At 44.0% G+C, this 26,865-nt stretch overlaps 1 protein-coding gene across 4 annotated transcripts in view; it reads right to left on the minus strand.

Annotated features, from left to right (window-relative positions):
- Window positions 1-26,865, minus strand: part of CDH23 (cadherin related 23) — a 520,165-nt gene that overhangs the window by 226,136 nt on the left and 267,164 nt on the right. For all 4 annotated transcript variants that reach the window (XM_048859456.2, XM_075130881.1, XM_048859457.2 and 1 more), the window contains exons 12-13: window positions 9,807-9,956; window positions 7,403-7,561 (exon numbers count right to left, since the gene is read on the minus strand). In XM_048859456.2, the coding sequence (XP_048715413.2) occupies window positions 7,403-7,561; window positions 9,807-9,956 (309 nt within the window). The remainder of the gene's footprint in view (window positions 1-7,402; window positions 7,562-9,806; window positions 9,957-26,865) is intronic.

Raw genomic sequence — 26,865 nt, forward strand, 5'->3', positions numbered from 1 at the left:
TCCAGCGATGAAGGAGCAAAGCAAAGGGTGTGAGCAGAGTCGGCTGTCTAGCCCTAGGCTGGAGGGATTGGTAGGTTCTGCCCCAGCTACCAGCAGATATTGAAGTGTTTTTTTTCTGAAACAACTAGCCGTGAAACCTTTTAATAACATAACAGAAAAGGTCAGAGCAGGAATTTCACACTTCTTGAGCAAGCTGGTCTGGTATAACTTCATGCCCTCAAGAAGCAAGAGGTGCGGAGAACACATACAGTTCCCTAAATCAGTAGGGGTCCTTTCACACCCGGGACCAAGTGCTAGGAATTGTTTGTCCAATCTCCCACTTTGTTTTATGGCTGGTGTTTGTAAAGTATTTCAGGTGCTATGAAGGTGGTAAGGAGGGAAGATATACACCCAGAAATCATGTGCAAATGAGACAGGGCACATTGCTATTTCTGCATTGTTGACATTTTCACCTGTAAACTTCTCCTCAGAGGTAGGGCTGTTTGAGCAGAGCCTGGCAGGGGAGTTACCAAAACAAACAAACAAAGCAGCTAAATTTACTGTAACAAAGGAAATTAATTTTCTTTTCAAGCATGGAGACCTTTAAAATAGATTTTTAAAAAGAATATATAGAGTTTAAAATGGAAAAACGATGGAGTGGGAAATGGATTTTGCTTTCTCTCTCTCATACACATGAACACGTTCATCATGCAGGTATCCTGAGTAACCACGCCAGGGCAGTCTCTGTTGTCACACTAACCTCTGAAACCCTGAGAGTCTTATTTTCAGAAGGGCTGAGCAGTTTAGTTGAAGTCAATAAGAGCTCTGGGTGCTCAGAACCTCTGAAGAAAACTGGTTTCCAAACTTTTAAGTTAGTGAGAAGGATGGACAGGAATAATTGCAGCCCTCAGTGGGGAGAGCAGAACACTTTGGCTTCCAATCTCATCTCTTACAACATAGCTCATCACAGCAAATTGTGCCCTTTGTTAAATATTTTAATGCAAAAGGGCTAAGGAGATTTTGAGTTTCTCTTTCAAGCAAAGCCTCCATTTTTGCAAGTGCAATCTGTTACTTGCAATAAATTTACACGTGTATTGAATGGCCAAGAAGATGCAAGAACAAATGTGCAGATGAAAAATTACATGCTCAAAGTAGGTCTAGTTCAAAAGTACATTATTATTGTAAATGGCTGAGGCTCAGTCTCCCAAGTTTGTAAGAGGCAGCATGGTCCAGGGGATAATTCCCTGAAAATTCACTGGGCTCTCTTCCTCGCTCTGCCACTTTGTAGCCTTGGCCAACACACTTCACTTTTTTGTGCCTCAGTTTCCCCATTTGTATAATGAATATTGTGACGTTATCTGATTAAAATATAACCATGTTGATCTTTGTTGCAACCACTGTTATATATTTGCAACAAATCTTGCACAAAGGTTGTCAAGTGAGGTGTCTATGAAAAGATTATGATTTGCTGGTTATGATTATGCTATGTATATGCACGTAACATTTTTGTATTTGAAGTTATGAATATTGGCTCCATACCTGGATTTCAAATGTTTGCTCCTGGGGTAACATCCATGAGGTAGTTAGCCAGCACATCTTGGAGGAACTATTCAAATTGAGTGGCCCATCAAAAGGGCACAACTCATAATGGACGATGGGAGATGCCCATCTACACTGAGTGGGCTGTCCTGTGCTGTCTGGAATATAAGTAATGGCTTCCTGCAATGACTGAGCGAAATTGGGCATGAACATGTGACTTCCCATGTGATGCCAAACTCCATTTTCTTGCTGTAATTTTCCATAGTAAGAACAAGGGGATGCTCTCCACATGGCAAATGCTACAAAAGGCCCTGGAAACGCCTCCATTTGGTATTCAATCCTGCTTCTTACCTCTGGAGGAACTTTGCTACAAACTGAAGCTCTGAACAAAGGACTGAAGGACCCATCCAAGCTGTGGATGTACTCCAGAGACTTTACTTAAGCCAGCAGTTTATTCCATCACTGCTACAAGCCTGAACCAAGAACTTTGCCATTACTGTGTGTAATTAATTCCTTTAACCAATTTTAACTCTCACCTTCCTTTCTTTTTATGAATAAACTTTTAGATTTTAGATACTAAAGGATTAGCATCAGTGAGATTTTTGGGTAAGATCTAAGTTATATATTGACCTGGGTGTGTGGCTGGCCCTTTGGTATCACAAGAACATATTATTTCATGAGAGCGGTTGTAAAGAACCACTCATTAGTGTTTTTGGTGGTGGTGATACAAGAACTGCAATGCCTGAGAAAACTGCCTTTATGTCTTCTTGTTAGCCAGTGTGGTGAAACAGAAGTTTACTTTTGTTGCTGGTTTGGTATACCCCAGAGGGGATTAGCCACCAGTCTTGGGATGTATCTGCCCTCTTTCTCAGCAGTTTATCCTGAATTTGGCATTCTCAGTTGTGATCCCCACTGAAGCACAGTTACAAATATAAACAATACTTTGGTGTTCTATTAAAATAGCATCTAAACCCTCAACTAAAATCAGGGCCCTTCATAGTGGGAACTGTACAAATACATAGTGAGAGATAATCCCTCACCCAATAGGTTTACAGTCTAAACAGACAAGACAAAGGGCAACAGGGGAAACTGGCACAGAGATGGAATGGCTTGGCCAAGGTTGCACAGCAAGCCAGTGGCAGAGTGTGGAATAGAATCCCTGGTTCCCAGTCCAGTGCCTTCTCCTTGGACCATACTTCTTCTCCAACTTTTTAAAAGCACTTTTAAGCCTTTGGATGAAAATCACTATATATAATTATTATTATTGCCCTTCAAGCCAGGCACTATTCATAAGACGGGCTGAATTCAGCCCTACTGTAAGAGGAAACAACTCCCTTGACTTAAGTGGGTTGCAACATGCTCCATCAGGGCTGAATTTGGCCCAATCTCTCTCCATGCTTAAATATAGCTCCATAAATGAATGGGTCTCTTGAAAGGAAATCTTTTTCATGCCCCGAGGGACATGCCTTCCAGCATGTTTCAGGTTCGTATGCACACTGTGCTTCCAGGAAGCCTGTATTTTCCAGCTGTTCACATGCAGGCAAATCATTCCCTGAATTTATATGCTACGTGTATCATATGGACAGAATTAAACAGATGGATGGGAGAAGGAACGGAAGTCTGAGAACGTGAAATAGAAAGAGTGCAGCACACATGAACAAAATATTGGAAGACCGCACAACATTACATGGTGACTGGGGAGGAGATTGGGGGCTCTGCAAAAGCAGCTAGACTTTCACCAAGAGCCTTATGTGGAGACGTGTATTTGAACCTGCACATACTCTGTGCAGGGAAGGGATGGAGGAAAGCAGGGAGCGGGAATAAAAGGAGGCTCTGACTCTGCTGCTTGCACCTACTGGTGATTTATAAGGGTAACAGACAGTGTTACCCCGCTGTCAGGGACAGTAAGAGGTCAAACGCTGCAGCACCGAATGGCCATCTGTCATCACAAGTGAAGTCTCTTTCTTTTCTATTTTCAGATGTTCAAGCCTAGGGAGGAGTTACAGGGAAAGGGGGAATTGCGGTAGGGAACTTGTGCATGTGCACATTTTGATTGGAAGGCTCAATTTTCTTACTGGCTCACTAGGGACTCCTCTTTTCCCTCCCCTACTCCCAAACAGCTAAATAACAGTGATGGGAGGTGTGTCAGGCTGGGGACTTGGGAAAGTGGGCTGAAAGCCCAGAATTTCAGGGCAGTTGGGAGTAAACACTTCCCCTCCTCAGGAAGTAGAGAAAAGTGGCTTTTAATCACTATTATACCATGCAGAAGATCAGAGATTTCCTGTTCCCCAGACCTCCCCTATTTTTGAGCCATCCATGTCTCTGCCTGGAACAAGCTTTAGGCACTGCAGTGCCAGCTGCCGTTCTGCCGTCTCCAGAAAAAGGCTGACACACGTACGCTGGGGTCCTGGAGACTGCCCTCCATTATTCAAGGCAGGGAATATGCACTCACCAAACACAATGGATGCCGCAGTGAACAGAGGAACTGTTACTATGTTCACTCTTAGAAGCCCATACATAGAGGACACACAGAGCTATTTGAATCAGGTGATCACCTCAGAATTTGGGAGGATAGGAGGAGAGACAAAGAATTCTTGTTCACATTGATTCTTTAACATGTGGCTTGCGTTCTGTATTAGGTTTGTATCCGTCTAGACGTCTGTTATTCCTCTGAAATGTATGAATGTTCTGCTCTCTGATGGGATGAGGGCTAATTTTGAAATCATCCCTTTCTGCTCCCTCGACACCCTGAACCAAATCTCCACTGAGCAGGGTTAGATGGCTCGGTGGTTTAAATTCCGGTGGCTGATCTACACTAGTGTTCCCGCTCTTGCTACCAGCTGCAGTAGTGGTAGTGCAAAGGTGGAGAACGTGAGGGGAAAATGCTAGTGTAGACAAGGCCTCTGTGACAAACGGCCAAGCCCTCTGAAACCACTGTCCTGGTGCTGGACTGTCTGTGACAGTGGGATAATGCCAATGGGACTATTACCCTCTGTGCAAGACCATCTATGATTGAAGATTAATCCTCCAGAAACCACTGCTCAGAGCTGCTGTATCTGGGATGGAAGGTAATCCCTTTGGAAACTCAGTCCCAGCATCTGACTATCTCTGCTATAGGGCTAATCCCCTGGAGACCAGTTTTTTCTACTCTCCAGAACATTTTTATAAGAGTTTTCCCTCTAGCTTTCCAAGTACAGGGGAGTTTAAGTTTAGAGAAATTACATCTTCAAAGTAGCTGTCTAAAATGCACCCACAAAATCTGTGCACACATCCACTGCAAATACAGATGTGGTAAACCCAGGACAAACAGCTACAAAGGTGGGGTTAGTAATTAGTTCCAAGGTTAAAAGGCCCCTCCCTATCCACTGAGGAGAGATAACCACAGGGCAATAAGGTTCAGCTGGAAAAAGGGTTGCTAGAGAACCAATTAGGTTCAGCTGACTCCAACTACTTGAGACCTTTTAAACACCCCCCTCCCCTCACCCCGGCCTGGAAGGATGTGGGGAGAGCGGGGGGGCAGGGAAGCTGCCAGTAGGCTGTTTGCAGCAAGACACCAAACCTTCCCAGTAGGGAGGCTGCACTCCCTCACCATAACGGAAGGCAAACAAGCACAAGGGACTGACTGAGGAGAGGAGTAGCAGGACCCTGTGCCACCTATAAGGATTTGCCTTGCCCCAAATCTGAGTCTCCAGGGCTAAAAAGGACTGAGCCTGCTGAGGTGAACAAGGTATTTTACCGCATAGAATAGTGTCTCATTTGTGCAAAAGAGCATTTTTCAACACAGAATGGGGAATAATAGACATAAGTGGCCTTTTGCACATTTAATCCACTTTCTGCACTTTTGGGGGAGGTGTAAAGAATGTGCACTAAATTTAGATGGCTAGTTTTAAAAATTTGTCCTTAATAATCACCCACTTCAGGTACCCAGGAAACTCTTTGAAAAAACTTAGTTTATCATTACCAAAGGCAACCCTCCTTGCGTGTTTCATTTTGTTTGTGGAGCGTGGGACAGTTGGTGGAACAATCATGTTAGGCGAACAGTATTTCTGACACATACAGAGCGCTGCATCTCATATACAAGAAGTAGTAGTATTTTATGAGGGTTGTTAGAAGTTTGGGGATCAGCTGGGAGGACAATCTGGATTTCAACGTTAATTGCATACATTCTATGATTTATCATAGAAGATTCAACTCCTGGCATTTTGTGTTTGCTCCAAAATGCTGGCATAGCTGGAAGTTGGAAAAAAGATGCTGTAACAATCTCATTGTTTAGCGTCTGATGGCCTGACTAGCTAAACATCTGTTTGAAATATTAATAACTGTCAGATGGGAACTGCTCAGGGGCTCTGTACAGTTTCACACCATCTGTTTGTAGAGTAAACACACTTGCACACCCCAAATCATTTTGTTGAAGCTTTCATTCTCCTATCTCTGTGCATGTGTGTGTTGGGGGAGTATGTCTGTTCAGGGGCTGATGGGAGAGAACATGTATTGTGGAATGAGGGAGAACTCAACACATGTGAGAGAATGAATTCAAATATATTTAACTAAAGCAGCACAGGAGCACTCACCAACCAGAAATACTTTGAGTTTCCAGTGAAGTTATTCTTCCTAAATGGCAATTAACATCTGTTTCAAATAATTTTTAAGATGGGGTTTGGTTTCTGGTTTGCCGATTTACTCTGTGCCATCAATAATTCCTTCTTAGAAGCTAGAAAATGCATTTTCTTGCTTTTCTAATTTTCTCATTGCCTATTTGGTGAAATGAAGCATAGAACCCAGTTTCCTGTCTTTCAGTTACTTTTCTGCTTGGGTACATCTGTCCTTTCGGCTGGGAGTCTGATTTCCAGCTTGAGGAGACATACTCGCACTAGCTCACATCAATCTAGTGCCCTAAAAATAGAAGGGAGCTGCGACAGTGCAAGGAGTAGGAAGGGCTAGCCAGCCCAAGGACGTGCCCACCGCACATCCTAGGCATATATGTGGGTTGGCTAGCCCCACCCACTCCCCACGCTGCTGTGGCTACACTCTTGTTTAGCACACTACATTGGTGGGAGCTAGCCCAAAAAGTCTCCTCAAGCTGGGAATCTCACCCCCGGCTCAAAACGTAGACATATCCTTTGTGCACCAGCCAAGAGGTCATTCGGAACATGCCTTGCTCTGGCAATGATATTTGTTAGCTAATTCTGAAACCCAACAGGAGGGGCATACACATACCTTTTCTCTCAGTCTCTAGCTCCACCTGTTTTGTCTAGGTATCGCACCACACACTGAGGAGCAGGAGCCAGACTCATCTCTACAACGACACAGGTGTCCGGGTAGGGATGACGGAAGGCATCTTGCACCTCTCCTGATTTAGCACAGGCTAGAATAGCTGGTTCTGCCACAAAGGCCCCTACAGGGCTTTGTAGGGCCATATAATTTCAGGTCTATCTCAGCCCTCCCTGCTCCCCCTCCAGGCTTTGATATGCCCACCCCTCATCTGGCCCACCTATCCCCACCCTTGCTCTACCAATAGCATGCCCCCAAACAACTCTTGTGCCTGGGGCTTCCGCAGAGCTGACAGGGCTGTTCCCTCTTGTGCCTGCCCTGTGGCTCCTTTGTGACAGCCAGGCCTACTATGTTTAGGCAGTTTTTCAAACTGCCTTGTTGTGAATGTGGCACCCACATGGGGATAATCAATCCTCCGGAATAGTTAGATAAAAAGCATCCTGCACCCAGGATGTGACTAGTCCATGACCCATTTGTTCTGATGGTACAATGCACAGAGCTTTCATTTTCATTGGCGATGCATTCGGTGGGGTCAACGTATCACAGCTTTGAGGACAAGGTGTAATAAAATGCATATTGTAACTTCAGAAAATTCAAGGTTGTTTCTACTTACATGGACCCTCAAGACTGTGGTTCCCACTGTGACGTTCTCAAACAGGCTGACGTTGTACAGGACTTGGCTGAAAATGGGGCGGTTGTCATTCTCATTGATGAGGTTAATCTTCACACGAGCAAAGCCAACGTGGTCTGGCACGCTCTCGTTTGCGAACAGCTGAGCAGAGACAGGAGGCAAGCAACACAGTCGGCGGCTTCATTTGTGTTTCTTTTTTTTTAAAAGCAAAAAAAGCATCAGTGATCTCCTCTGATGCTCTGTTACTACAGCAGCATGTCTCTGGTGGTAGGCCACGCAGCTAACTCAACGCTGAACATGATGCTGGAGGGGGTTCAAGGCAAATTGCTCCCAACCATTCCAGGCAACCATGCCCGTTTACCAGACTGGAAGATCTTTGTTATACTAGTCAGTCAAATACGCTCCCCACGTTCTTTTGTGCACTTTAACTAGCAATTAGAGTGCACAACCCAACCCTCAGTCTTGCAATCCTGAGAATACACCAAGCTCCACTGCAGGTGAGACCAATGGTAAGGAGTTTAGAATAACCAGTCACGTACCACAGAATACAGTAGTGGTATGCACACAAGTTGTGGCAAACATCTGTTCTATGAGCATGATAGCACCGCTACTGTCTCCTCCTCATCCTCTCCCTTTAAAGAGGCCCTGAGCGTGATATATCTAAGCTTCAAGCCCCAGGGTCATGGCATTAGGAGCTGCCACTATTTCACCATCTAACCAGTGAGCTGAATGGGATTGGAGCATTGGAGTTTCTGGTTTACACTTTGCACTGCTCAGTGAAGGCAGGTTTTTATTTATGCTTCTTTACTGGTGTATAAAAGCCCCTCTGCTAGGACTAATAGCAACAGGAGCTGCTGACATGATCAGGAAGCTGCTTTTCCTGCCAGAATTTATAACTGAACCAGACAGTGGGACGCAGCTCAAGCAGGCTGCTGGAAAGAGTTTTGCTGGCTGATAGGTGCATTTAAAACAAAGTTTTATGCTCTATAAAGCTTTTATGGTCCCACAGTGCGAGGGTGGTGGTGGGGGGGGGAAAAACACATGTTTTGTATAAGCTCTAGTAGCTAAGGCTCTAAATTTTGAAAAGAGAGGGAAGACTCAGAGCAAATATATTTTTCTTCTTCCCTTTTTGGGGGGTGGCTGGGTAAATTTTAATGCTTTTGAATCTGACAGCTCTGACTAGAGGCAGGAGCAGATTGGGCAGGTATTATAAAAGCTTGCATACGCAACTCTACTAGGGCACTCCATCCCTGAGTTTTGGCAGGTCTGACGGTCTAATCCTGGGCTGCCTCCACAGCCCGGCCACTCCATCTCTATGCTGCCAAACAGTATGGTAGGTTTGTGAGATCAACCAATGTCCACTACCAGCCAGAAAGACTGACACAATCAAAATCATATCACTTAAGTCAGGTGTCAGACTTGGCTCGCCAGAGGTGACAGGCAAGGCAGGGATGTCAAATATACAGCCTGTAGGCAGGATCTCATTCTCAGGACCTGTTTGTCTGGCCCACAGATTCCTCTACAAGATACAGAGTTGGCAGCCGCTGGATAATGCTGCTCAAAGAAGGCAGGAAGGCCCTGGAGACAGAGTGAGAGGTGGGAAATTATGCTTGCTTGGGGACATGCAATGGAGGCCCTCATCCCCCCCCTTCCTCCTCCTCACCCCACAGCAGCCCTTTGTAGAGCCCCCAGTGATCCATGCCCTGTGCTCAGAAGAGCTCCCTTCCCCACTCTGCTGTTAACCTCACAGGACCAGGTTCAGGGAAGCAGCTCCTTCTCCACTTCCCCTCCTCTTCCAGAGAGCAAGACCCGTAGAAAGAATCCCCACAATGGAGGGTGGGAATCGCCAAGGGGGAAGAGAAAACAGAGATGGGGGAAGAAAAAGAGAAGGGAAAAGGGATAGCTCTCAAAGGGTGGAAGAGAAAAAAAGGAGAGAATTCCCCAAAGCGGGGGGCAGTAGGAGAAGTGAGAGGAAGGGGCTATCCAAAGGGAGGGATGCAATGAAAGGGGGTAAAGGTCCAAGTGTGTGTATGTGTGTGAGAGAGAGAGTGAGTGTGTGTGAGCGGGTGACAGACACACAAAAGAGTGATGGGGTGTGTGACTGGTCATGGGAGGATGCTCAGAGGGAGAAATAAGATGTCTTAAATGGTCTTTAAATGCAGTATTTAACTTTGCTGGATGAAGAAGCCTATTCTGCAATTGGACACAACTGCAAATTACACTCTTGCCAGTGAGCTTTGTACTCTAGGCTGATGGTTTCTCACTGAGTGAGTGTGCCATTTTTGGGCTAATGCATTATCTTACTGCATAATGTAGCCCTGGGGTCCTCCCATCTCCAGCCTCTCTTCCCACTGCCCATTCACCTCATATTTGGGAGAGTTCTTACAGAAAATTCATAGCGAGGAATTGTCTCAAAGTCCAGCGGCACTGCAACTCGAATGCGGATGTCTGCCTTTCCCTGGATCGAGGTTGGAGAGATGATGAAGTGACTGGAGTTGTTTCCCACCAGGTAGACCTCAAAAACACTGTTGAGTCCCTAAGAACAACATTTCAAAATAACAAAGAGAGAAACATTAACAATGATAAATGCAAAATGTACCTAGGTCACCAGTTCAATGCAGGGATAAACAGCCCAGGCTAAATGCATGACAGGCTGAAAAATAATCCAGTGTTGGCATGGATTAAACACATATGAATAAAAGATGAAGGGAAATGAAATCAAGAGACAGGTAGAGAGAAGAGACAGACAGACAAATAGGAAGAGTGGCATGGAGGAGCCTGCCAGACACAAGAGAGGAGAATGGAAAGACAGGCACATAGTTAATGGGAAGAAGTCACACAGCCAGAGACAGGTATGTCTACCTGGAAGAAACATACCATTTCCTCTCTATTTTCCTGTGTCTTTTTGTTTTGCATTTGTACAGCAATTAGCACAATGGGGTCCTGATCCATGACTAGCCCCTTTGGTAATACACATTAAAATAATAAATAATAATAATAATAAATATTTCATCAGTCCCATTGTACATATGCAGGATGCAAAATGTATGTGGTTGGTATAATCCTGACCTTATTGCACAGTATATACACATGTAAGAAATGAAACTTGCCATATTTAAAGATACAGGATGATTCTGTACACACCACACATTTTGCCTACATACACCATGTTATGGTAAGTATAGCAGATGTGCTTCTCCACATGTTTTATCTGTAGTTGGAGACTTGTGCTCCCTTCCAAGGAACACTACTGTTCTCCACGACTCAGCCTCTGCATGATCCGACCAGCCTTCATCATTTCAGCCTGGATCTGCATTACCAGTCCTACCCTTTACTGCCATGGTGGCAGGATGCCAGGGAAAATACAAGCCTGATGGCAAATAGACAGCACACATTAAAGTGTGCCACACGTATGCTGAGCCACAGACAGTGCATGTAACAGTATGCCGTGCTCAGGATAAACCCATAGATGGCACACATCTAGAATACCACTCGTGTGCCAGGCCCACAGACACCACATGTCCAACATACTACACGCATGCAGAGATCATAGATGTCACATGTCCAGACTGCTGCCTACACATATCCAGTGCAGAGCCTGCATGCTGCACCTCAAAACACCACCAGCTACATCACTGAGGGGATCCTTTAACCTCCAGAAACGCAAATATTGATTCTAAACAGTTATTTCTATAGACAAAGCTTCACTTTCCTCAGGCACAGCTGAAACTGGGGACTCAAGGGCTCCCCTCTCCCCAAGCCTTCTTGGGAGGCAAGCAGGAGCCTTTTCCCAAATACTGATAGTGACACTTCAGGACCTTCCAACCAAGCAACAAGCTCCTTCCCTCGGTGCAACCCAGCAGAGCACATTACAATAAAGTTCAGAAACTGCCAGAGCCGAATTTCCAATTTTCCCCCGAATGGTCTTCGGGATGTTAGAAGGAGGGACCAATTAAATGCACGAAGGGGCACTAATAGCAAAAGCTGGCTGAGCGTGACTGCTGAAAGCAGGTGACATGCCAGAAAGTCCCCACTCTATTTTCCCCTCCCCCTACCAAAAAAATAAAAGATATTCCCATGAAGAAGGGGGGAGAGAGCTGAGTATTCCTAATACTTCTATTGTACCAGAGGTATGCATGCCACGCATGGCGCTTCATGGACAAATTAAGAAGACGAGCTCTCTGCCCCAAGGAGCCAACAAGCTAAATGAGACCAAAAACTATGACAGTTGATGGGGAATATACACAACAATAAAGAAAACATGAGGCAGTCTGCTCTTAGCAAAGCTCTGGTTAGAGGTTGTAGTACTGCACTTTCGAGTGCTCCTACTTTCACGTACACTAGAGATGCCCCATTGGAATTTTTTTAGAATACATTCTCAGGGAGAGGAGATGTGATTGTGCTGGAGTACAGATTAGTGAAGGATGGTAAGCTGGAAGATGTGAGGATGAGAGAGCCTTTTTCACTGGCTGGAACAACTGAATGCCACTGGACTTCCTTAGAATGAGGACGACGAGGTAAAGGCCCCCAAAACTGGGTGTGGCAGAACTGGATTATATGGAGGAAGTGGGGAGAAGTAGGAAACTTCATGTATAACCCAAATGGAGGCCAGGCTTTTAGCAAGAACAAAGAAAAGTTATTAACAGATTCCTTGCTCCGAGGTCTTCTCACTTGAGTTGGAAGCTGCATCCAGAAAAGAGATAAAAGGGTTTAATGATGACTTGCAGACCTCGTATCAGAGTCAATTCTACTAATGCGGCTACGCCTACAGCATCTCTGCCCCTACATAAGGTGAAGACAACTGTGCAATTACGTTGGAGGGGAACTGATACTTCAGAATGAGAAAGGCTGCAATGTAACCCAACAGGTGACCGACCCCTCCTTTTCTGTTGGCCTAGGAATTTGAAAATGTTTTGAAAGCACATGGAGTTGGATCGTCGGGAGCTGCCCACTTCTGTGGCAGCTATGGTATGTATGGTGTCTGCTGTCAGTTCTCAGTAAAACACAAGCATCACTAGTCTCATTCGATGGGCTTATTGATTCTATTGAGTCCTAAGGAGGAATCTGCAATGTGCCTCCATATGATGAGCTTTATATTTCCTACTCTGGGGAGTTGAGGGGGAGGCAGGAAGGGAGACCAAATCAGACACTAACTCTTGCAGCAAGAGTGACTAGCGTAAAACAAGATTTGCTTGGCTTCTGCGGTTACCTTTGCGCAGGCAGCTTACAAAGAATGTATGGGTATGTTGATACCTTTCTTTCAGCCTTCTAGATACATCACAAAGCAGCAAAAAGGGCACAAACTGAAAAAAACCAAACAATTCCTTTGCAGGTTACATTTAAATAAGAGTACTTTTCCTATTTCTATAGCTTCCTGACAAATGCCAAGGGGCTTTTTTTCTGCCCCTCCATGCAATTTTCAATCCTATCTTAATATAGGAATTTAGTGCTTAATACCCTTTGCTTGTTTGCCTTTAACCCCTTCAGCATCCCTGGCACAGAGGGCACATGCCCAGCAAACTCATACATCACATATGCCTCCTTGCATACCATTTGTCACATTCTAGCATCTCAACGAATAGACTGTGCAGCCTGCCAGGGGCAGACAAGGGATTAATTTCCATGCTTACTGTGAAACAAACACATTAACAACCACCACCAACTTCTAAATTGTGCCAGTGTAGGTAAGTGAATGTCTGGCGGTGCTCCTGCAGACACTCATCCCCACATAGTGAACGCTGAGTATACACCTACCAACACAGCTAGGACATTCTAGACACACTGGTTCTGAACCCTGCCTTTCAGGACAGCTTTTTAGAGGAGGTGGTCGAGACAGGTGGAAGGTTAGTAACGAAGCAGTAAAAGTGGGCACCTGTTTAAGAAGATATATATATATGTTATGTCAGTTTATATTCTCTGCATTAGAGCACATTCAGTCTTCACACATTTGAGCCAAGGTCCTTTTTTCAGGTCAGAAAGGGATTACTAACCCAGAGCAACAGCCATGACTTGCCTACCCCAGCACGACGCAGAGAGCTAGATTTTGATGTCCTGTCTTACACTTAGTGGCACCTTATTCCACAAGTGGTTCCCTTACCTTCTGTAGTGCTACATGTGGAGCTATGTACCACCCAGCACGGGCTAGGGTATCCGAATCGGGCTCTCAGATGTTTTTCGCAGTAACTCCTCATTTGCCCTGAGCACTTACATAAAGAGTTTATTTATTTATTGGCAATTCTATAGTGCTTAGCAGCATAGCAACTGAGTACCTACAAACAAGCCATACCCGAGTCTGCAGTGTCCCAAGCTGGAGACTTGGAGAAATCAAGAGGATCCAGATCTGCATCCTCCAATTTTTCCTCTAAACTCTGCAGCTGTCCTTTAATGTGGAGGCCATGGCAGCCAGTACAGTGTCAAAGAAAGCCCTCTCCCCACACCTAGCTGGAGCCTCTCTCTGGTATCTTGTACCAGCATCCTTGTGTGCCAAGATGCCTTTCATCACTGTAAAATGCTGTGGATTTTCTTGGAACTGAAGAAGAGTGATTTTGTTGGGATGCGAGATAAAGTTGAACATCAAAAGGAATCCCAGCATGTGTGAAAAGGAGCTGGGTGGATTAGTTCCCCTCCAGCTGGGAAAGCAGATCAGTCTGTTGATATTTGCCATCCCTAATTACCAACCACTCCAATGCCTGAGCCTCCCCACATGAAGTCTTGAGGGACTGGAATTCATTTGCCTTTTGGGAAAGTTGCTATAATTTTCGATTTATTTATTTATTTTGTTATTTATTTTTTGTTTCTGCCCCCATGCTGCTTTCCTTGCTCCTAGTTACTGGAGCCTTTGAACCCCCTGCAGATGGCTGATAGTAAATCCAAAATATTCAAATTGTTATCAGCTGCCCACCAGAAGGGGAGGGCTTAGACTGGCACACAGCTGTCTCCTCCCAGTATACACATTACCCTACAGGAAAAGAGGGAGATTTGGGAGAAAGATTTTTCTCTGTTTTTTTAAAAAAAGACCTCTTCCTCCTTCCCTACCCCATCCTACATATGAAGCAAAGAAAGTACCTGCGAAACGTGGGGAGACGAGCAGAAATAAACACGGTCTCTTTGGACTGTGTAAAGATTCTCTCTCATAAAGGCAGGTTCACAAATGAATCAGCTCTGGCAGACAAACTTACTTATGCTTGATAAGATCAGTAAAGGATACATGGGTATTAGAAGCATCAATTGCTTGTGACCTGCATACACTTGGGTTTAGCCCATGCCTCTGGCTGTAAAGGAATGCTGTTTACATTGGAGGCCCAACCTCTTTCTGCCATTTTCCCTTCTTTGTACTTGATCTGTTTTCAAAGACCAATGCTTTAGATTTTTTTTCCCACTCCTGCAAAGTAAATGCTTAAAGAAAAAAAGAAGTCGAGGTCAGCTCATAAACAACTGTAAAATAATGAACCAGCTTGCATAGCCCAGCACTTGTGTGTAACCCTATAATAATAAACCAGCCTGTGTACATTCTATGGAGGAAACAAATCATTCCAGAAAGAAACAGAGCTCAGAAATGAGCTTATTATTAACAATAAAAATCTAGAAAATGCAATTAGTTTTTATTTTAATAATGCACTCAACCACTTTAGTATCTGTGGTAGGTTCTAATGCAAAATTAAGAATTACAATTAGTTTAAACTGTGAAGCACTCCACTCACTATACAGAGCACAGGGTTCTTGGGCTTTCTTGTCCTGCTCTAGGAAGACCATGACTTTCACATGCCCTGAACAAACAAGGAGGCAGGGCATCTGTCCCTGGACCACCTAATTCAAGATACCAACCATTCATAGAAGACAGAGGTCATTCTCGGTACTCCCTTCCCCCCGCTAAAGAATGTTAAAAATTAAAAAAGGCAATAGGATAGGTACAAGCCAGGGAAGCAGCTACAAACAACTGCCTCATAGACTTTCCTCTTGCATAGACTTTTTCTGTCACAACCTGGTACCTGAACTCGCCACCTCCGATTGAAATTCATTGGGGTCAAGGAGCACAATGGGCATCCAAGGGCTGCAGCAGCTGTTGCAGCAATTAGCATCCCCTTTACATAAATCCAGCTGTAGTAAGATCTTCCTATTTATTTAAGTAAAACGTACATAGCTTTAGTAGTGCATATTTATTAGTACAGTGGCTACCAAACTTTCTTGATTCACATACCACCCTCTTCAAAATTGTTGTGAAGGGAATGGAAGATTGTCAAGCTTAAGAACTACAGGTTGGGGATCCTGCATTAGTTCATTCTTTTGGTGAGGATTCATCTGAGCATTATATTGTAGCCACCTTGTACTCTAGGGGCCTTTGCAATAGTTACAGTTATCAGTCTCGTATCTGTATCCAATAATAAACCACTCATTCCATCAAAAGAGTGAACTAGCTATCCTATGCCAATAACCAATGAAAAATACCCCTCAGAAAGTCCGCTCCTCAAATTCCTGGCGGGGGGGGGGGGGAAGATGAGTTTTGCCATGTGGGCAGACAGTAAGAGAACAAGACTCTGGTGGACCAATGGGGCAAATGAGTTCCAGTGTCAGATACACCTTCATAGAGAACATCCACCAGCAGCCCCCTCCCTCTTACAGCAAGAGCGTCCAACTTGACCGCCTCTCTTGCAGTATGGCATGAAGGGAGACAACTCAAACCACTTAGGGCTCCACTAGGCCAGGGAACAATGAATGGGCCTTGTCACTCTGGAGGCCTTGCACTAAATCCAGAGGTGAATCTAGCTGGCATACCGGGGGCTTACTCTTTCTTGTGCTCCCCTCAGTGTGTACATTATGCCAATACAGCCTCCCTTAGACATGTATAGCGTGGGCACAAGTAAATCTAGAAGTCTAATTGAACACAAGGAGGTCTAAGCTACATGCTGTCTCTGAACGTGAGCCTTGGGTTCAAAATTCTGGGCCTAGATCACAAATGACCAGGAATGCAGTGGCCACCTCTAAGGGCTTGTCTACACTGCCATGGCAGCACTTTAACATGGCTTGTGTAATTGTGGCACAGCGAGGGGAGAGAGAGCTCTCCCAGCGCTCTAAAAATCCACCTCCATGAGGGCCGTAGCTACCAGAATGGCTCCCAGCACTAGTGCACTGTCTATACAGGTGTTTTACAGCGCTGAAACTTGCAGCACTCAGGGGTGTGGTTTTTCACACCCCTGAATGATAAAGTTGCAGCACTATAAAGTGCCAGTGTAGACAAGCCCTGAGTGTCTAAAATGTGAATGTGCTGGGGGGGAGTGAGGGTGTCTACATGTATCTGATGAAGTGAGCTGTAGCTCACGAAAGCTTATGCTCAAATAAATTTGTTAGTCTCTAAGGTGCCACAAGTACTCCTTTTCTTTTTATGTATCTGTATGGTGCTCATTACTTGCTTAACAACTTTCTACCTTCCAAATCTATTGTTCAGAGTGACAGAAAAATCAAACTATACAGTATTTCTGCTCTTCATCACTCCATTCTCTGCTTCATTTAATTAAAGCCCAATCAAACACCCAGAGTGACCACACCCAGAGTTGAAAAATAAGAAGCCATCTTGCCTTGGAAGAGGAGGTGAGAGGGATCTTAGGCAAACAAAGAATGGATTAGATGACCATTTTAGAGCACTTCATTGCATAAGCAGCATTTTATTCTCCAAAAACTACTGACTAGCTATTTTTTCCTTTTGTTCAATAACAAAGCAGAGGTGATTAGCTTATAGAAAGTCCCTGTTGTTCCTAAGAAAAAGAGAGGAAGGGATTCAGATCAGGCACTCTGGCTGTGACACATTGACATGTGCATGTGTGTATACAAGTGTACACAAGTGCTCTGTAGCAGAATAAGAGACTAGTTAATATAACTTTTACAACTATGAGTCATGGACAAATTTCTGCTCTAGACAGATCCTGGCTCTAGTATTCCACTCTCTCAGTGCATGGAACTTCCCCTGACAACAGGGCCTGTGCTCAAGAAGGCAGCACAGAAAGCCACTCGTGTTCCACCATTCCATTTTGATCTGAGAAGGGAATATTGCTCTGACTGTTTTTGTACAGATTGCCCTTGAACATTGAATGTGTTCAAAATTTGCTTGCTAACTTAATTCGGTCTTTAAAGCATGAGTAGGAGATAACCCTTGCGCTCCAATTGTTACCCATACCCTGCTTCAGTATCCCAGTGCATGTTGAACAAAGCCTATATGATATCTTATACTTCTCCAAAGGATTGGGAAATGATTTACAAACTGATTATTTGCTAGCAAAATGCAGCCACTTCTGGGTAAAATGCAGCAGACTAACAGCACATAGCAATTGCTACACAAGAATTTAATGTAAATAAAAAAATAATACAACCACCCTGTATCCAACTGAAATTACTGGGAAATTTAGGGAGGCAGACTAATCAACCACACCAAAATATGGCCAGGACACAGGAGCAGCACCCCGCTCTTGGGGAAAACAGCATGGGATCTTTAATTACCATAATCAGGACTCAGGTTTACATTTCCTTCAAAAGACGTACACACACACATACTGATTCAGTGTAACTCTTAAGTTCTTTCTACACTAACTAAGCTGTCACTTCAGCTCACAGGGTCGGAGCCCCAAGTCTTCGGAGCCCAAGGTCAGTTCATACTCCTCATCCTATCACAGCCTTATGATGGTGATGTGCATATCATAGGCACAAGACAATTGCAAGGAGGGCAGTCTCCAGCAAGAGGCAGAGGAGATGCCAAGGCTCGCAAACAAAGTGTTTAGCTGTCTTTACGAGTTTGCTAAGGATATTTTGGTAAGGGAGAAAGATGATTAGACCTCTGAACAAAATGTTTAAGAAAACAGCTGCCCCTCTGCGTGAGAATATCCCTCCCACTCCTAATATTCAAATCCTTTGGCACTCCTTCAAGGTATATTTAGACCACAAAGGGTTAACACCGGAAATGTGACTGAATAGCTTACAGGAAGGGCTGCTGGCAACAATTTGGCCTATTCACTCAGTGTTCATCCAGTAGCAGATGGCAGTACAGCTACACCCGACCTGAGTGTCTTCTTGAACTAGCCTTCCCAACCAACGATGGTAGTGCATCCGCACTGAACTACAGACAGGGCATAGGTGAAGGCACTAAGAGTCAGGATTGAGAGGGAGAGATGGCGATGAGGAAGGGAGATGGTCTATTAACCTCTGTAAAGCTGTGTGCCAGAGAGAGAGAGGGGCACAAGCTGGGAAAAGCTGTTAATCTATTTGTCTAATGTCTCTGACTTGGTAGGATGGGGGGTAAAGGGTAGGGTTGGTGGTGATGCAGTTCCAGAGGTGGTGAATTTTTCAGGGGACTGTATCATTTAGGTTCCTCTCTTCTTGCCATCACTACCACTCTCTTGTGCTTATGTGGCTTTTTGCATACACCTACATTTCTCTTGCTCTGCTGCCTTCATCTCTTTTTGCCCTGCATGTATGTCTTTGCAAAACCCCTTCTCAGTCAGCATCACAGGAGGCAGAGAAGGGGCTCTGGAATATCATCACAACCCTTTCCTTTGACAGGACAGGACATTCCCTCTTCCCCCACAGAAAATGCCCATCCTCCAGCGTAGCACTTCACGGTTTGCTTTTTTAGTTTCCATAGGCGTTCCTGTGGCACCCAGCATTGTATCACAGTGCCAGAGTGGGTGGCCAAAGCACATTTTGGTGCCTTTTCAATTCCCTGTCATACTGTAGTCTCCCACTTTCCCTCCACTCTCCCCCACTCCGTTCTTCTACCACCATATCCTATTCAATCAAGTATTTCCACACTCTCCTTCATTTCTCCTCACCCTCGCTCTCCTATTTAGAGCTCCTCCCCTCCACTGCCCTCGTCTTCTCTTCCAGTTTTCCAACAAACATTACAAATGAAGTTCATTGCTTTCCCCTCAGCACCAGAAAGGCATTTTCACATTTCTCCCTCCCAGTCACTGTCCTGACCACAGAGGCCAATGAGAAGGGAATGGAGACTCTCTCTCCAAAGGCTGGTCAGCCTGAGGTTTGGAAGAAAAACAGTCTGCACTAGCTGGTGCCTGTAGTCATCTGGCTGTTGTCAGAGACCAAAAGAATCTGCATTTATTCCCAGAGCCCAAAGTTCCCAAAAGGGAACATTCCCCACATCCGGCGTGCATTGGGCTTCACTCAGCCTTTCACTTCCGCTCCCCTCACTCTGAGTCCCTGTTAATCCTTCCAGCTGCTCAACACTCCCACACACCTTTTTCTGTAGCCTTTTGCCTGCTTCAAGTGCCTCTTTCCACACTCTTTGCCTTTCTTCCCTCCCTCCTTTCCTGCTTTCCCCCAGTTATCTGCTGAATTCCACACACGCTTGCACAGACGGGATCAATCTGAGACTGACTCGCCTTCAGTTTATCTCTGCTCCAAATGATTGATTCTCCCTCTTTAAGGGTAATTTGCTGGTGAATTCCATGTATTGCAAAAAACCCTATGAAATCTAATTCAATCCAATTGGCAGCTGGCACTTTTGGGAAGGAATACTGGAGAGCTGTCAATTTTCCTTTATAATTATGCACTATGTATATCATATTTATAGTGTGTGTCTGCCTATATGCATACATACAGTATATATAAGATTCATACATTACATGCATATATTCATATCCACATACACATAACACAACAGTGTCTGAGGCTACTTTATGCATAGTATATTTTTAGATTCCGATAGGTTTTTTTCAATCTTTTTAATAAGGAATATTTAAACATATCAAATCAACATACTTGCAGTGGTTCATGTGCTAGATACATTCTCTCTCTCCCCCTCTCTCTGCAGTCAACCATGATCAGTAAATAAAATCAAAGCCAGAATAGAAAAGTTTGTTTCTCTTCATACCTGATTCCACCTTCTGTTTAGGACATCCTCTGTTTTACTTAATGTACTTCTGCAGATACAAGGGTGATGAAGGCAGTTTAAGAATCTGGACAGAATAAAATTTGCTGGGAAGAAGGGTTTACAGCTACATGAGGGATGCTGCAAGTGTCAAACAGATTATTACGGGAGTTGGTAATGCAACTGGAACACTTTGATGGAGCAAAGTTAAGCCAATTTTTGAAAATCCCACCCTATCTGTTTAATAAGAATTTCAGTTACTTCAGTCAGCAAAATCTCCTCAGAAGTCCCCTGAGTTACCACTTCATAAGAAAAACAATAAGAAAAATGTGTAGTTCAAATAAATGTTGTACAAAATACATGGGGGAAATGGCTAGATATAAAGATTGGGTTATACCTGACAATTATTATACCCTCAAAGATTACATGCCTTTCTCCTTCTTTCCCTTCTCTCCTCACACTGGGTTCTGGCCAAATCTTGTTGTTTACATCCTCACTGCCAAAGCCATAGTTCAGTTCCTCTCATCCAGACCACTGAGACTCCCTCATCTCTAGCTTCCCTAATTGTGCATACTCCTTTCTTCAACCTAGCCAGCATTCAGCAGCTAAAATAATCCCCTTTGCCCCCTTGGTCTGCCTGGGTCCCTTCCCCATCTCAAGCATTTTTACTTGCCTCCCTCTTTCTCCCCACATAAAAGTTTGAGCCCTTTGTCCACACTGTCTCACAGCTCAGCCCTGCCAATCTCTTTGCTCACCCTCTGCCCTTCTGTTTCCTCTGCCCACTCTTTCACACTGCTCCCTACACCTGGAACATCATCCCTCTTCCAATGTGCCAAACATCCTCACTTTTCTTCTTTCAGAGAGGTAGCCAGCAAAAACAATGAGAATTCCTGGGGGCACCTTCCTCAAAACCAACTTCATCTTTCTTTCCAAAATTGACTCCCACCCCTTTGCTCTGTACTCATCCCCCTTCTGTCTTACCTCAGTTTTAAAATATCAGAACTTTACATGCTATAAGCCTCTCTTTATTCCATGTATTGTAACCCTCATCTCTCTTTCCCTAACCCCCTCTTTTTTCTGTTATTGTCACATTTTAGGTTTGCCTAGTTTAGACAAAGTTCTTTGAGGCAGTGATTTTACCTTTTTAATCTCTGTAAAGTGTCACACAAAATGATACTCTTTAATACTAACGATACAGTATTAAAAAGGTGCCTTCTTCCTTCTCATCTTCACCAGGGACTAGTGGCTGGCTGAATGACTTTATAAACTAACTGGAATCTGATCCACCCAGAATGATTCCTGGACTCAGAACTGAAACAAACCTTTCTGTAATAATAAATAATATTAGGCCTGAATCCCCTCTCATTCACATAGGTTTTACTCTTTCGGTGAATCAATCCTGATCTACAGCAGTATGTGACAGGAGAAGCCAGCTGAAGGCGTATATTTGATGTATATATGATTACTCTTCTGTAAAGTGCATAGTACAGTGCTGGTGGGAATGACTTCCATTGTCCTTCAGAAGAGGCTCTCAATCAGCTTTAGAAAACATATTCAAATAGATCATTCCCCATTTTGCAGATGGAGAAACTGAGTCACAGACAGGTTAACTCATTTTCCCAAGTTCACATAGGCTTGACCCAAAGAAAACTGAAGTCAGTGAAAAGACTGCAATTAAATTTAATGTGCTTTGGATCTGGCCCTTAGTGAGCAAGTGGCAAAGTCAAGAACAAAATACAGGTCTCCTGATGCTTAGGCCTCTATTCTAACTGCTAGACCACACTGGAGGCTGCATAAATGATTTGATGGCTGAACTTGCACTATCAGTGGAAAAGCAAAAAGGGCCAATTGAATTAAGATAGCACAGAGGAGTGTTAACACACATGGAAACCCCTAGCTAATTACTCCTCCAGAAGAACAAGCAATTGTATGGGCAGAGGTTGAGCCATGCTCCTACAGGAATCTCATCAGATGCCAATCTCCTTCCCGCCTTTGCTTTGTGCAGTGAAAACAGGCCAACTCAATTAACACCACATGGCTGTACCCGGAATCCATGTCTGAGGTCATTCTCAATTCTCTAACAGATTTTCCTCTCTGACAGGTTTCAGAGTAGCAGCCGTGTTAGTCTGTATCTGCAAAAGGAAAAGGAGTACTTGTGGCATCTTAGAGACTAACAAATTTATTTGAGCATAATCTTTTGTGAGCTACAGCTCACTTCATCGGTTGCATGCAGTGGAAAATACAGTGGGGAGATTTTATATACACAGAGAACATGAAACAATGGGTGTTACCATACACACTGTAACAAGAATGATCAGGTAAGGTGAGCTATTACCAGCAGGAGAGCAGGGAACTTTTTGTAGTGATAATCAAGGTGGACCACTTCCAGCAGTTGAACAGAACGTGTGAGGAACAGTGGGGGAGGGGGAGAATAAACATGGGGAAATAGTTTTACTTTGTGTAATGACACATCCAGTCTTTATTCAAGCCTAAGTTAATTGTATCCACTTTGCAAATTAATTCCAATTCAGCAGTCTTTCGTTGGAGTCTGTTTTTGAAGTATTTTTTGTTGAAGAATTGCCACTTTTAGGTCTGTAATCGAGTGACCAAAGAGATTGAAGTATTCTCTGACTGGTTTTTGAATGTTATAATTCTTGACGTCTGATTTGTGTCCATTTATTCTTTTACGTAGAGACAGATTGACAGAGCCAGAAGAGTACCCAGAAGTTACCTACTACAGGACAGGCCCAACAAAGAAAATAACAGAACGCCACTAGCCATCACCTTCAGCCTCCAACTAGATGATGCATTGGAGTGGTTTTAGTCACTATGACCCCCAGATCTCTTTCTTCAGTACTGTTTCATAGGCAGTCATTTCCCATTTTGTATGTGTGCAACTGATTGTTCCTTCCTAAACAGAATACTTTGCATTAGTCCTTCTTGAGTTTCATCCTATTACTTCAGACCATTTTTCCAGTTTATCCAGATCATTTTAATCCTATCCTCCATGTGGAGTTGTGCACATGCAAAGAGGCCACTTGTGAAAATTTTGCTAAGGAACAAGCTTTTTTCAAGCTAAACTGTGCCCATTTTTTTGAGTGATAGTAGATGGATTTTCAATATGGCAAGGTGCTGATGTTTTAATGGAGGTGGTTTTGGATTCAGAACATCCAGATTTTCTCTTTGTTTGTGTTTTTGGTGCTAATGGAAACCCCAATTCAGCAAAGCACTTAAGCACGTGCTTAACTTTTATGCACATGCTTAAGTCCCTAACTTCAGCAGAACTTAGGCACACACGTAAGTGTTTTGTTGAATTAGGATCATAATAATTTTATCAACATTATGTGTGCAAAATCAGATGGAAGGAGTGGAACAAGCAAAATTCCATCAATTTTTTTAAAATGTCACACAGTTCTAGTTATGAAACACGACAACATATTAAAATCTTTCTTACTTATAATAGCACCTAAAACATTTTAAAAGGGGCGACCCCCACCCATAACCGCCCCTTCTACAAGTGCTCAAAGGCCGCACACAAAGCGAGGGAGCCTACAACCGGAATGTGGGACTGTGATTTGAATCAAGGGCTAATTGTGTTTGCAGACAGCAATGACCCAATTTGGTTTCAGTGACAGGGTTGGGGTTTGTTTTTAAAATGGAAGAAGGAAGGGGCTGACTAGGAGATAGGGAGCTCTTTCTTTCATCAGTCCTTTATATCCTTACTTCCATGTAGGGGGAGAAATAGCACTGGTTGTCCCTGTCTTTCTGTAGGATAGGGGAAGAGAGATGTAGAATAATAGACAATTCTCTCACCACTGGTCCAATATTAGTATAGTTGCACTGACATTAGCAATGGTGGGATGGATTCCTGGAGTTTTTATTATGATTCTGCCTAGCCTTGCTCAGAGTAAGTACCAGCGTGGCACCAAAAAAAAATAAAAATGAGCCAATGTGATTTAGAGCTGCGTACATGGCCACGTCACAGATCAGAGGGTAATTCTCCCTCCCCTCTACATACTCTAGTGAGACTGCAACTTGATGACACATCTCTGGGCACCTCAGTGACAGAAAGATGCCAACAAACTGCAGGGAATTCCAAGACCCGGAACAAAAATCACAAAGGGGCTGGAGATGTGAGAAAAGAATGAAAAAATCCACCTATCTATAGTTTATTTAAACAACAATTAAGGGACTGGAATTATAACGTGGGGTGGGTGATGGGGCATAAAATAAGGGGTAGAATTGGTCTTTCTAAATCTGTTAAAAAAATCTTGCCTTGATTTTGTCTGTCTCTGTCTATACTTATTTATTTAGACACTTTCCCCAGTGAGTTGAAGAATTCTCTTTTCATTTCCTTTGCTTCTCATACAAATGAAGCGTGTCATCTCCTGCATGAAGGTCACGGTGCTACAATAGCTTCTGTCAGATGCACTCATTCACCTCTGTGCCTAAAGATCTCTTCCCCTCCTGCTCCCCCCATTCCCATTTGAAATCCCCATTGCTAATGATAACATCGGAGACAAGGGACAGTGGGGCTCTCTTAGGGCTTGTTGACACAATGAGTTGCTGGCAAGCTGGGGTGTGAATCTACCCCACATTAAATCGCTTAGCACTAATTGTCTGTGTGGACCCTGCTGACACACATTAACAGTTTGTTACTATGCTTTGATCTAGACCTCCTTGAAATGGCTCTGGATGAAAGCACATTAACAAACTGTTAATGCACATCAGCAGGGTCCATCTGGACAGTTAGTGCGCAGCATGCTAGTGTGGAGTAGATTCATGGCCCTGCTTGCTATGAAGTAAACGTTTGTGTTGACAAGCCCTTAGTGGAAACTACTGTCCCTACCCTTGGTTATGGGGCATGTAGTTCAGTCATGTCTAGGAGCCATCTGACCAGCTAAAAGAAGGGTACTCCATTTCTCCATCAGACGCTCCCAAAGAGAACACATGTGGACATATTCAGGCAGTAAGGAGGCAAATACAGGAGAAGAAAAAAGGGAAATGGAAAGAAAGAAAGAAAGAAAGAAGAGACAGGAGAAAGTCATGATTTGGACCTTAATATTTTGCAACCAATTACATTTAGCTATCGTTATAGCTGTGACAGAATTGTCACAGGCCAAGAGACTGGGGGTAAAATCCTGACCCTTGAAAGCAATGGGAAATTTTCCGTTGACTTCAACAGGGCCAGAATTTCACTCTGTAAGACAAAGCTAAGGCTCTGAACTCACAGACTTATGTGGGGGGAAATACTCAAAGTCAGCAGGTTTATTGGCACAGTACCTTGAAAATACTCATAGAATGTCAGGGTTGGAAGGGATTTCAGGCGGCCATCTAGTCCAATCCCATGCTCAAAGCAGGATCAATCCCTAACTAAATCATCCCAGCCAGGGCTTTGTCAAGCCTGACCTTAAAAACCTCTAAGGAAGGAGATTCCACCCCCCACACCACTCAGGTAACACATTCCAGTGTTTCACCACCCTCCTAGTGAAAAAGTTTTTCCTAAGATCCAACCTAAACCTCCCCCACTGCAACTTGAGACCATTACTCCTTGTTCTGTCATCAGCTACCACTGACAACAGTATAGATCCATCCTCTTTGGAACCCCCTTGCAGGTAGTTGAAAGCAGCTATCAAATCCCCCCTCATTCTTCTCCTCTGCAGACTAAACAATCCCAGTTCCCTCAGCCTCTCCTCATAAGTCATGTGTTCCAGGCCCCTAATCATTTTTGTTGCCCTCCGCTGGATGCTTTCCAATTTGTCCACATCCTTCTTGTAGTGTGGGGCCCAAAACTGGACACAGTACTCCAGATGAGGCCTCACCAATGTTGAATAGAGGGGAATAATCATGTTCCTCAATCTGCTGGCAATGTCCCTACATATACAGCCCAAAATGCTGTTAGCCTTCTTGGCAACAAGGGCACACTGTTGACTCATATCCAGCTTCTCGTCCACTGTAACCCCTAGGTCCTTTTCTGCAGAACTGCTGCCTAGCCATTCAGTCCCTAGTCTGTAGCAGTGCATGGGATTCTTCCATCCTAAGTGCAGGACTCTGCACTTGTCCTTGTTGAACCTCATCAGATTTCTTTTGGCTCAATCCTCTAATTTGTCTAGGTCCCTCTGTATCCTATCCCTACCCTCCAAGTATCTACCATTCCTCCCAGTTTAGTGTCCTCTGCAAACTTGCTGAGGGTGCAATCCACACCATCCTCCAGATAATTAATGAAGATATTGAATAAAACCAGCCCCAGGACCGACCCTTGGGGCACTCCGCTTGATACCGGCTGCCAACTAGACATGGAGCCATTGATCACTACCCATTGAGCCCGACGATCTAGCCAGCTTTCTATCCATTTTATAATCCATTCATCCAGCCCATACTTCTTTAACCTGCTGGCAAGAATACTGTGTTCATATAAATCAAAACTTTAAATATTCTACTTTTAATGCAAAAAAAAGGTTTGGGGTTTTGGGGGCTTTTTAGCAGAATAAACGAACTGTTCATGAAAGAGTCTAAAATGAGTCTCATTCCCCAAGAAGGCTGTTCAGATGAGTAATCTTGCCATTTCAAATGCATG

Source organism: Caretta caretta, chromosome 7 (assembly GCF_965140235.1).
Source record: "Caretta caretta isolate rCarCar2 chromosome 7, rCarCar1.hap1, whole genome shotgun sequence".
In the NCBI taxonomy this organism is placed as follows: domain Eukaryota; kingdom Metazoa; phylum Chordata; order Testudines; family Cheloniidae; genus Caretta; species Caretta caretta.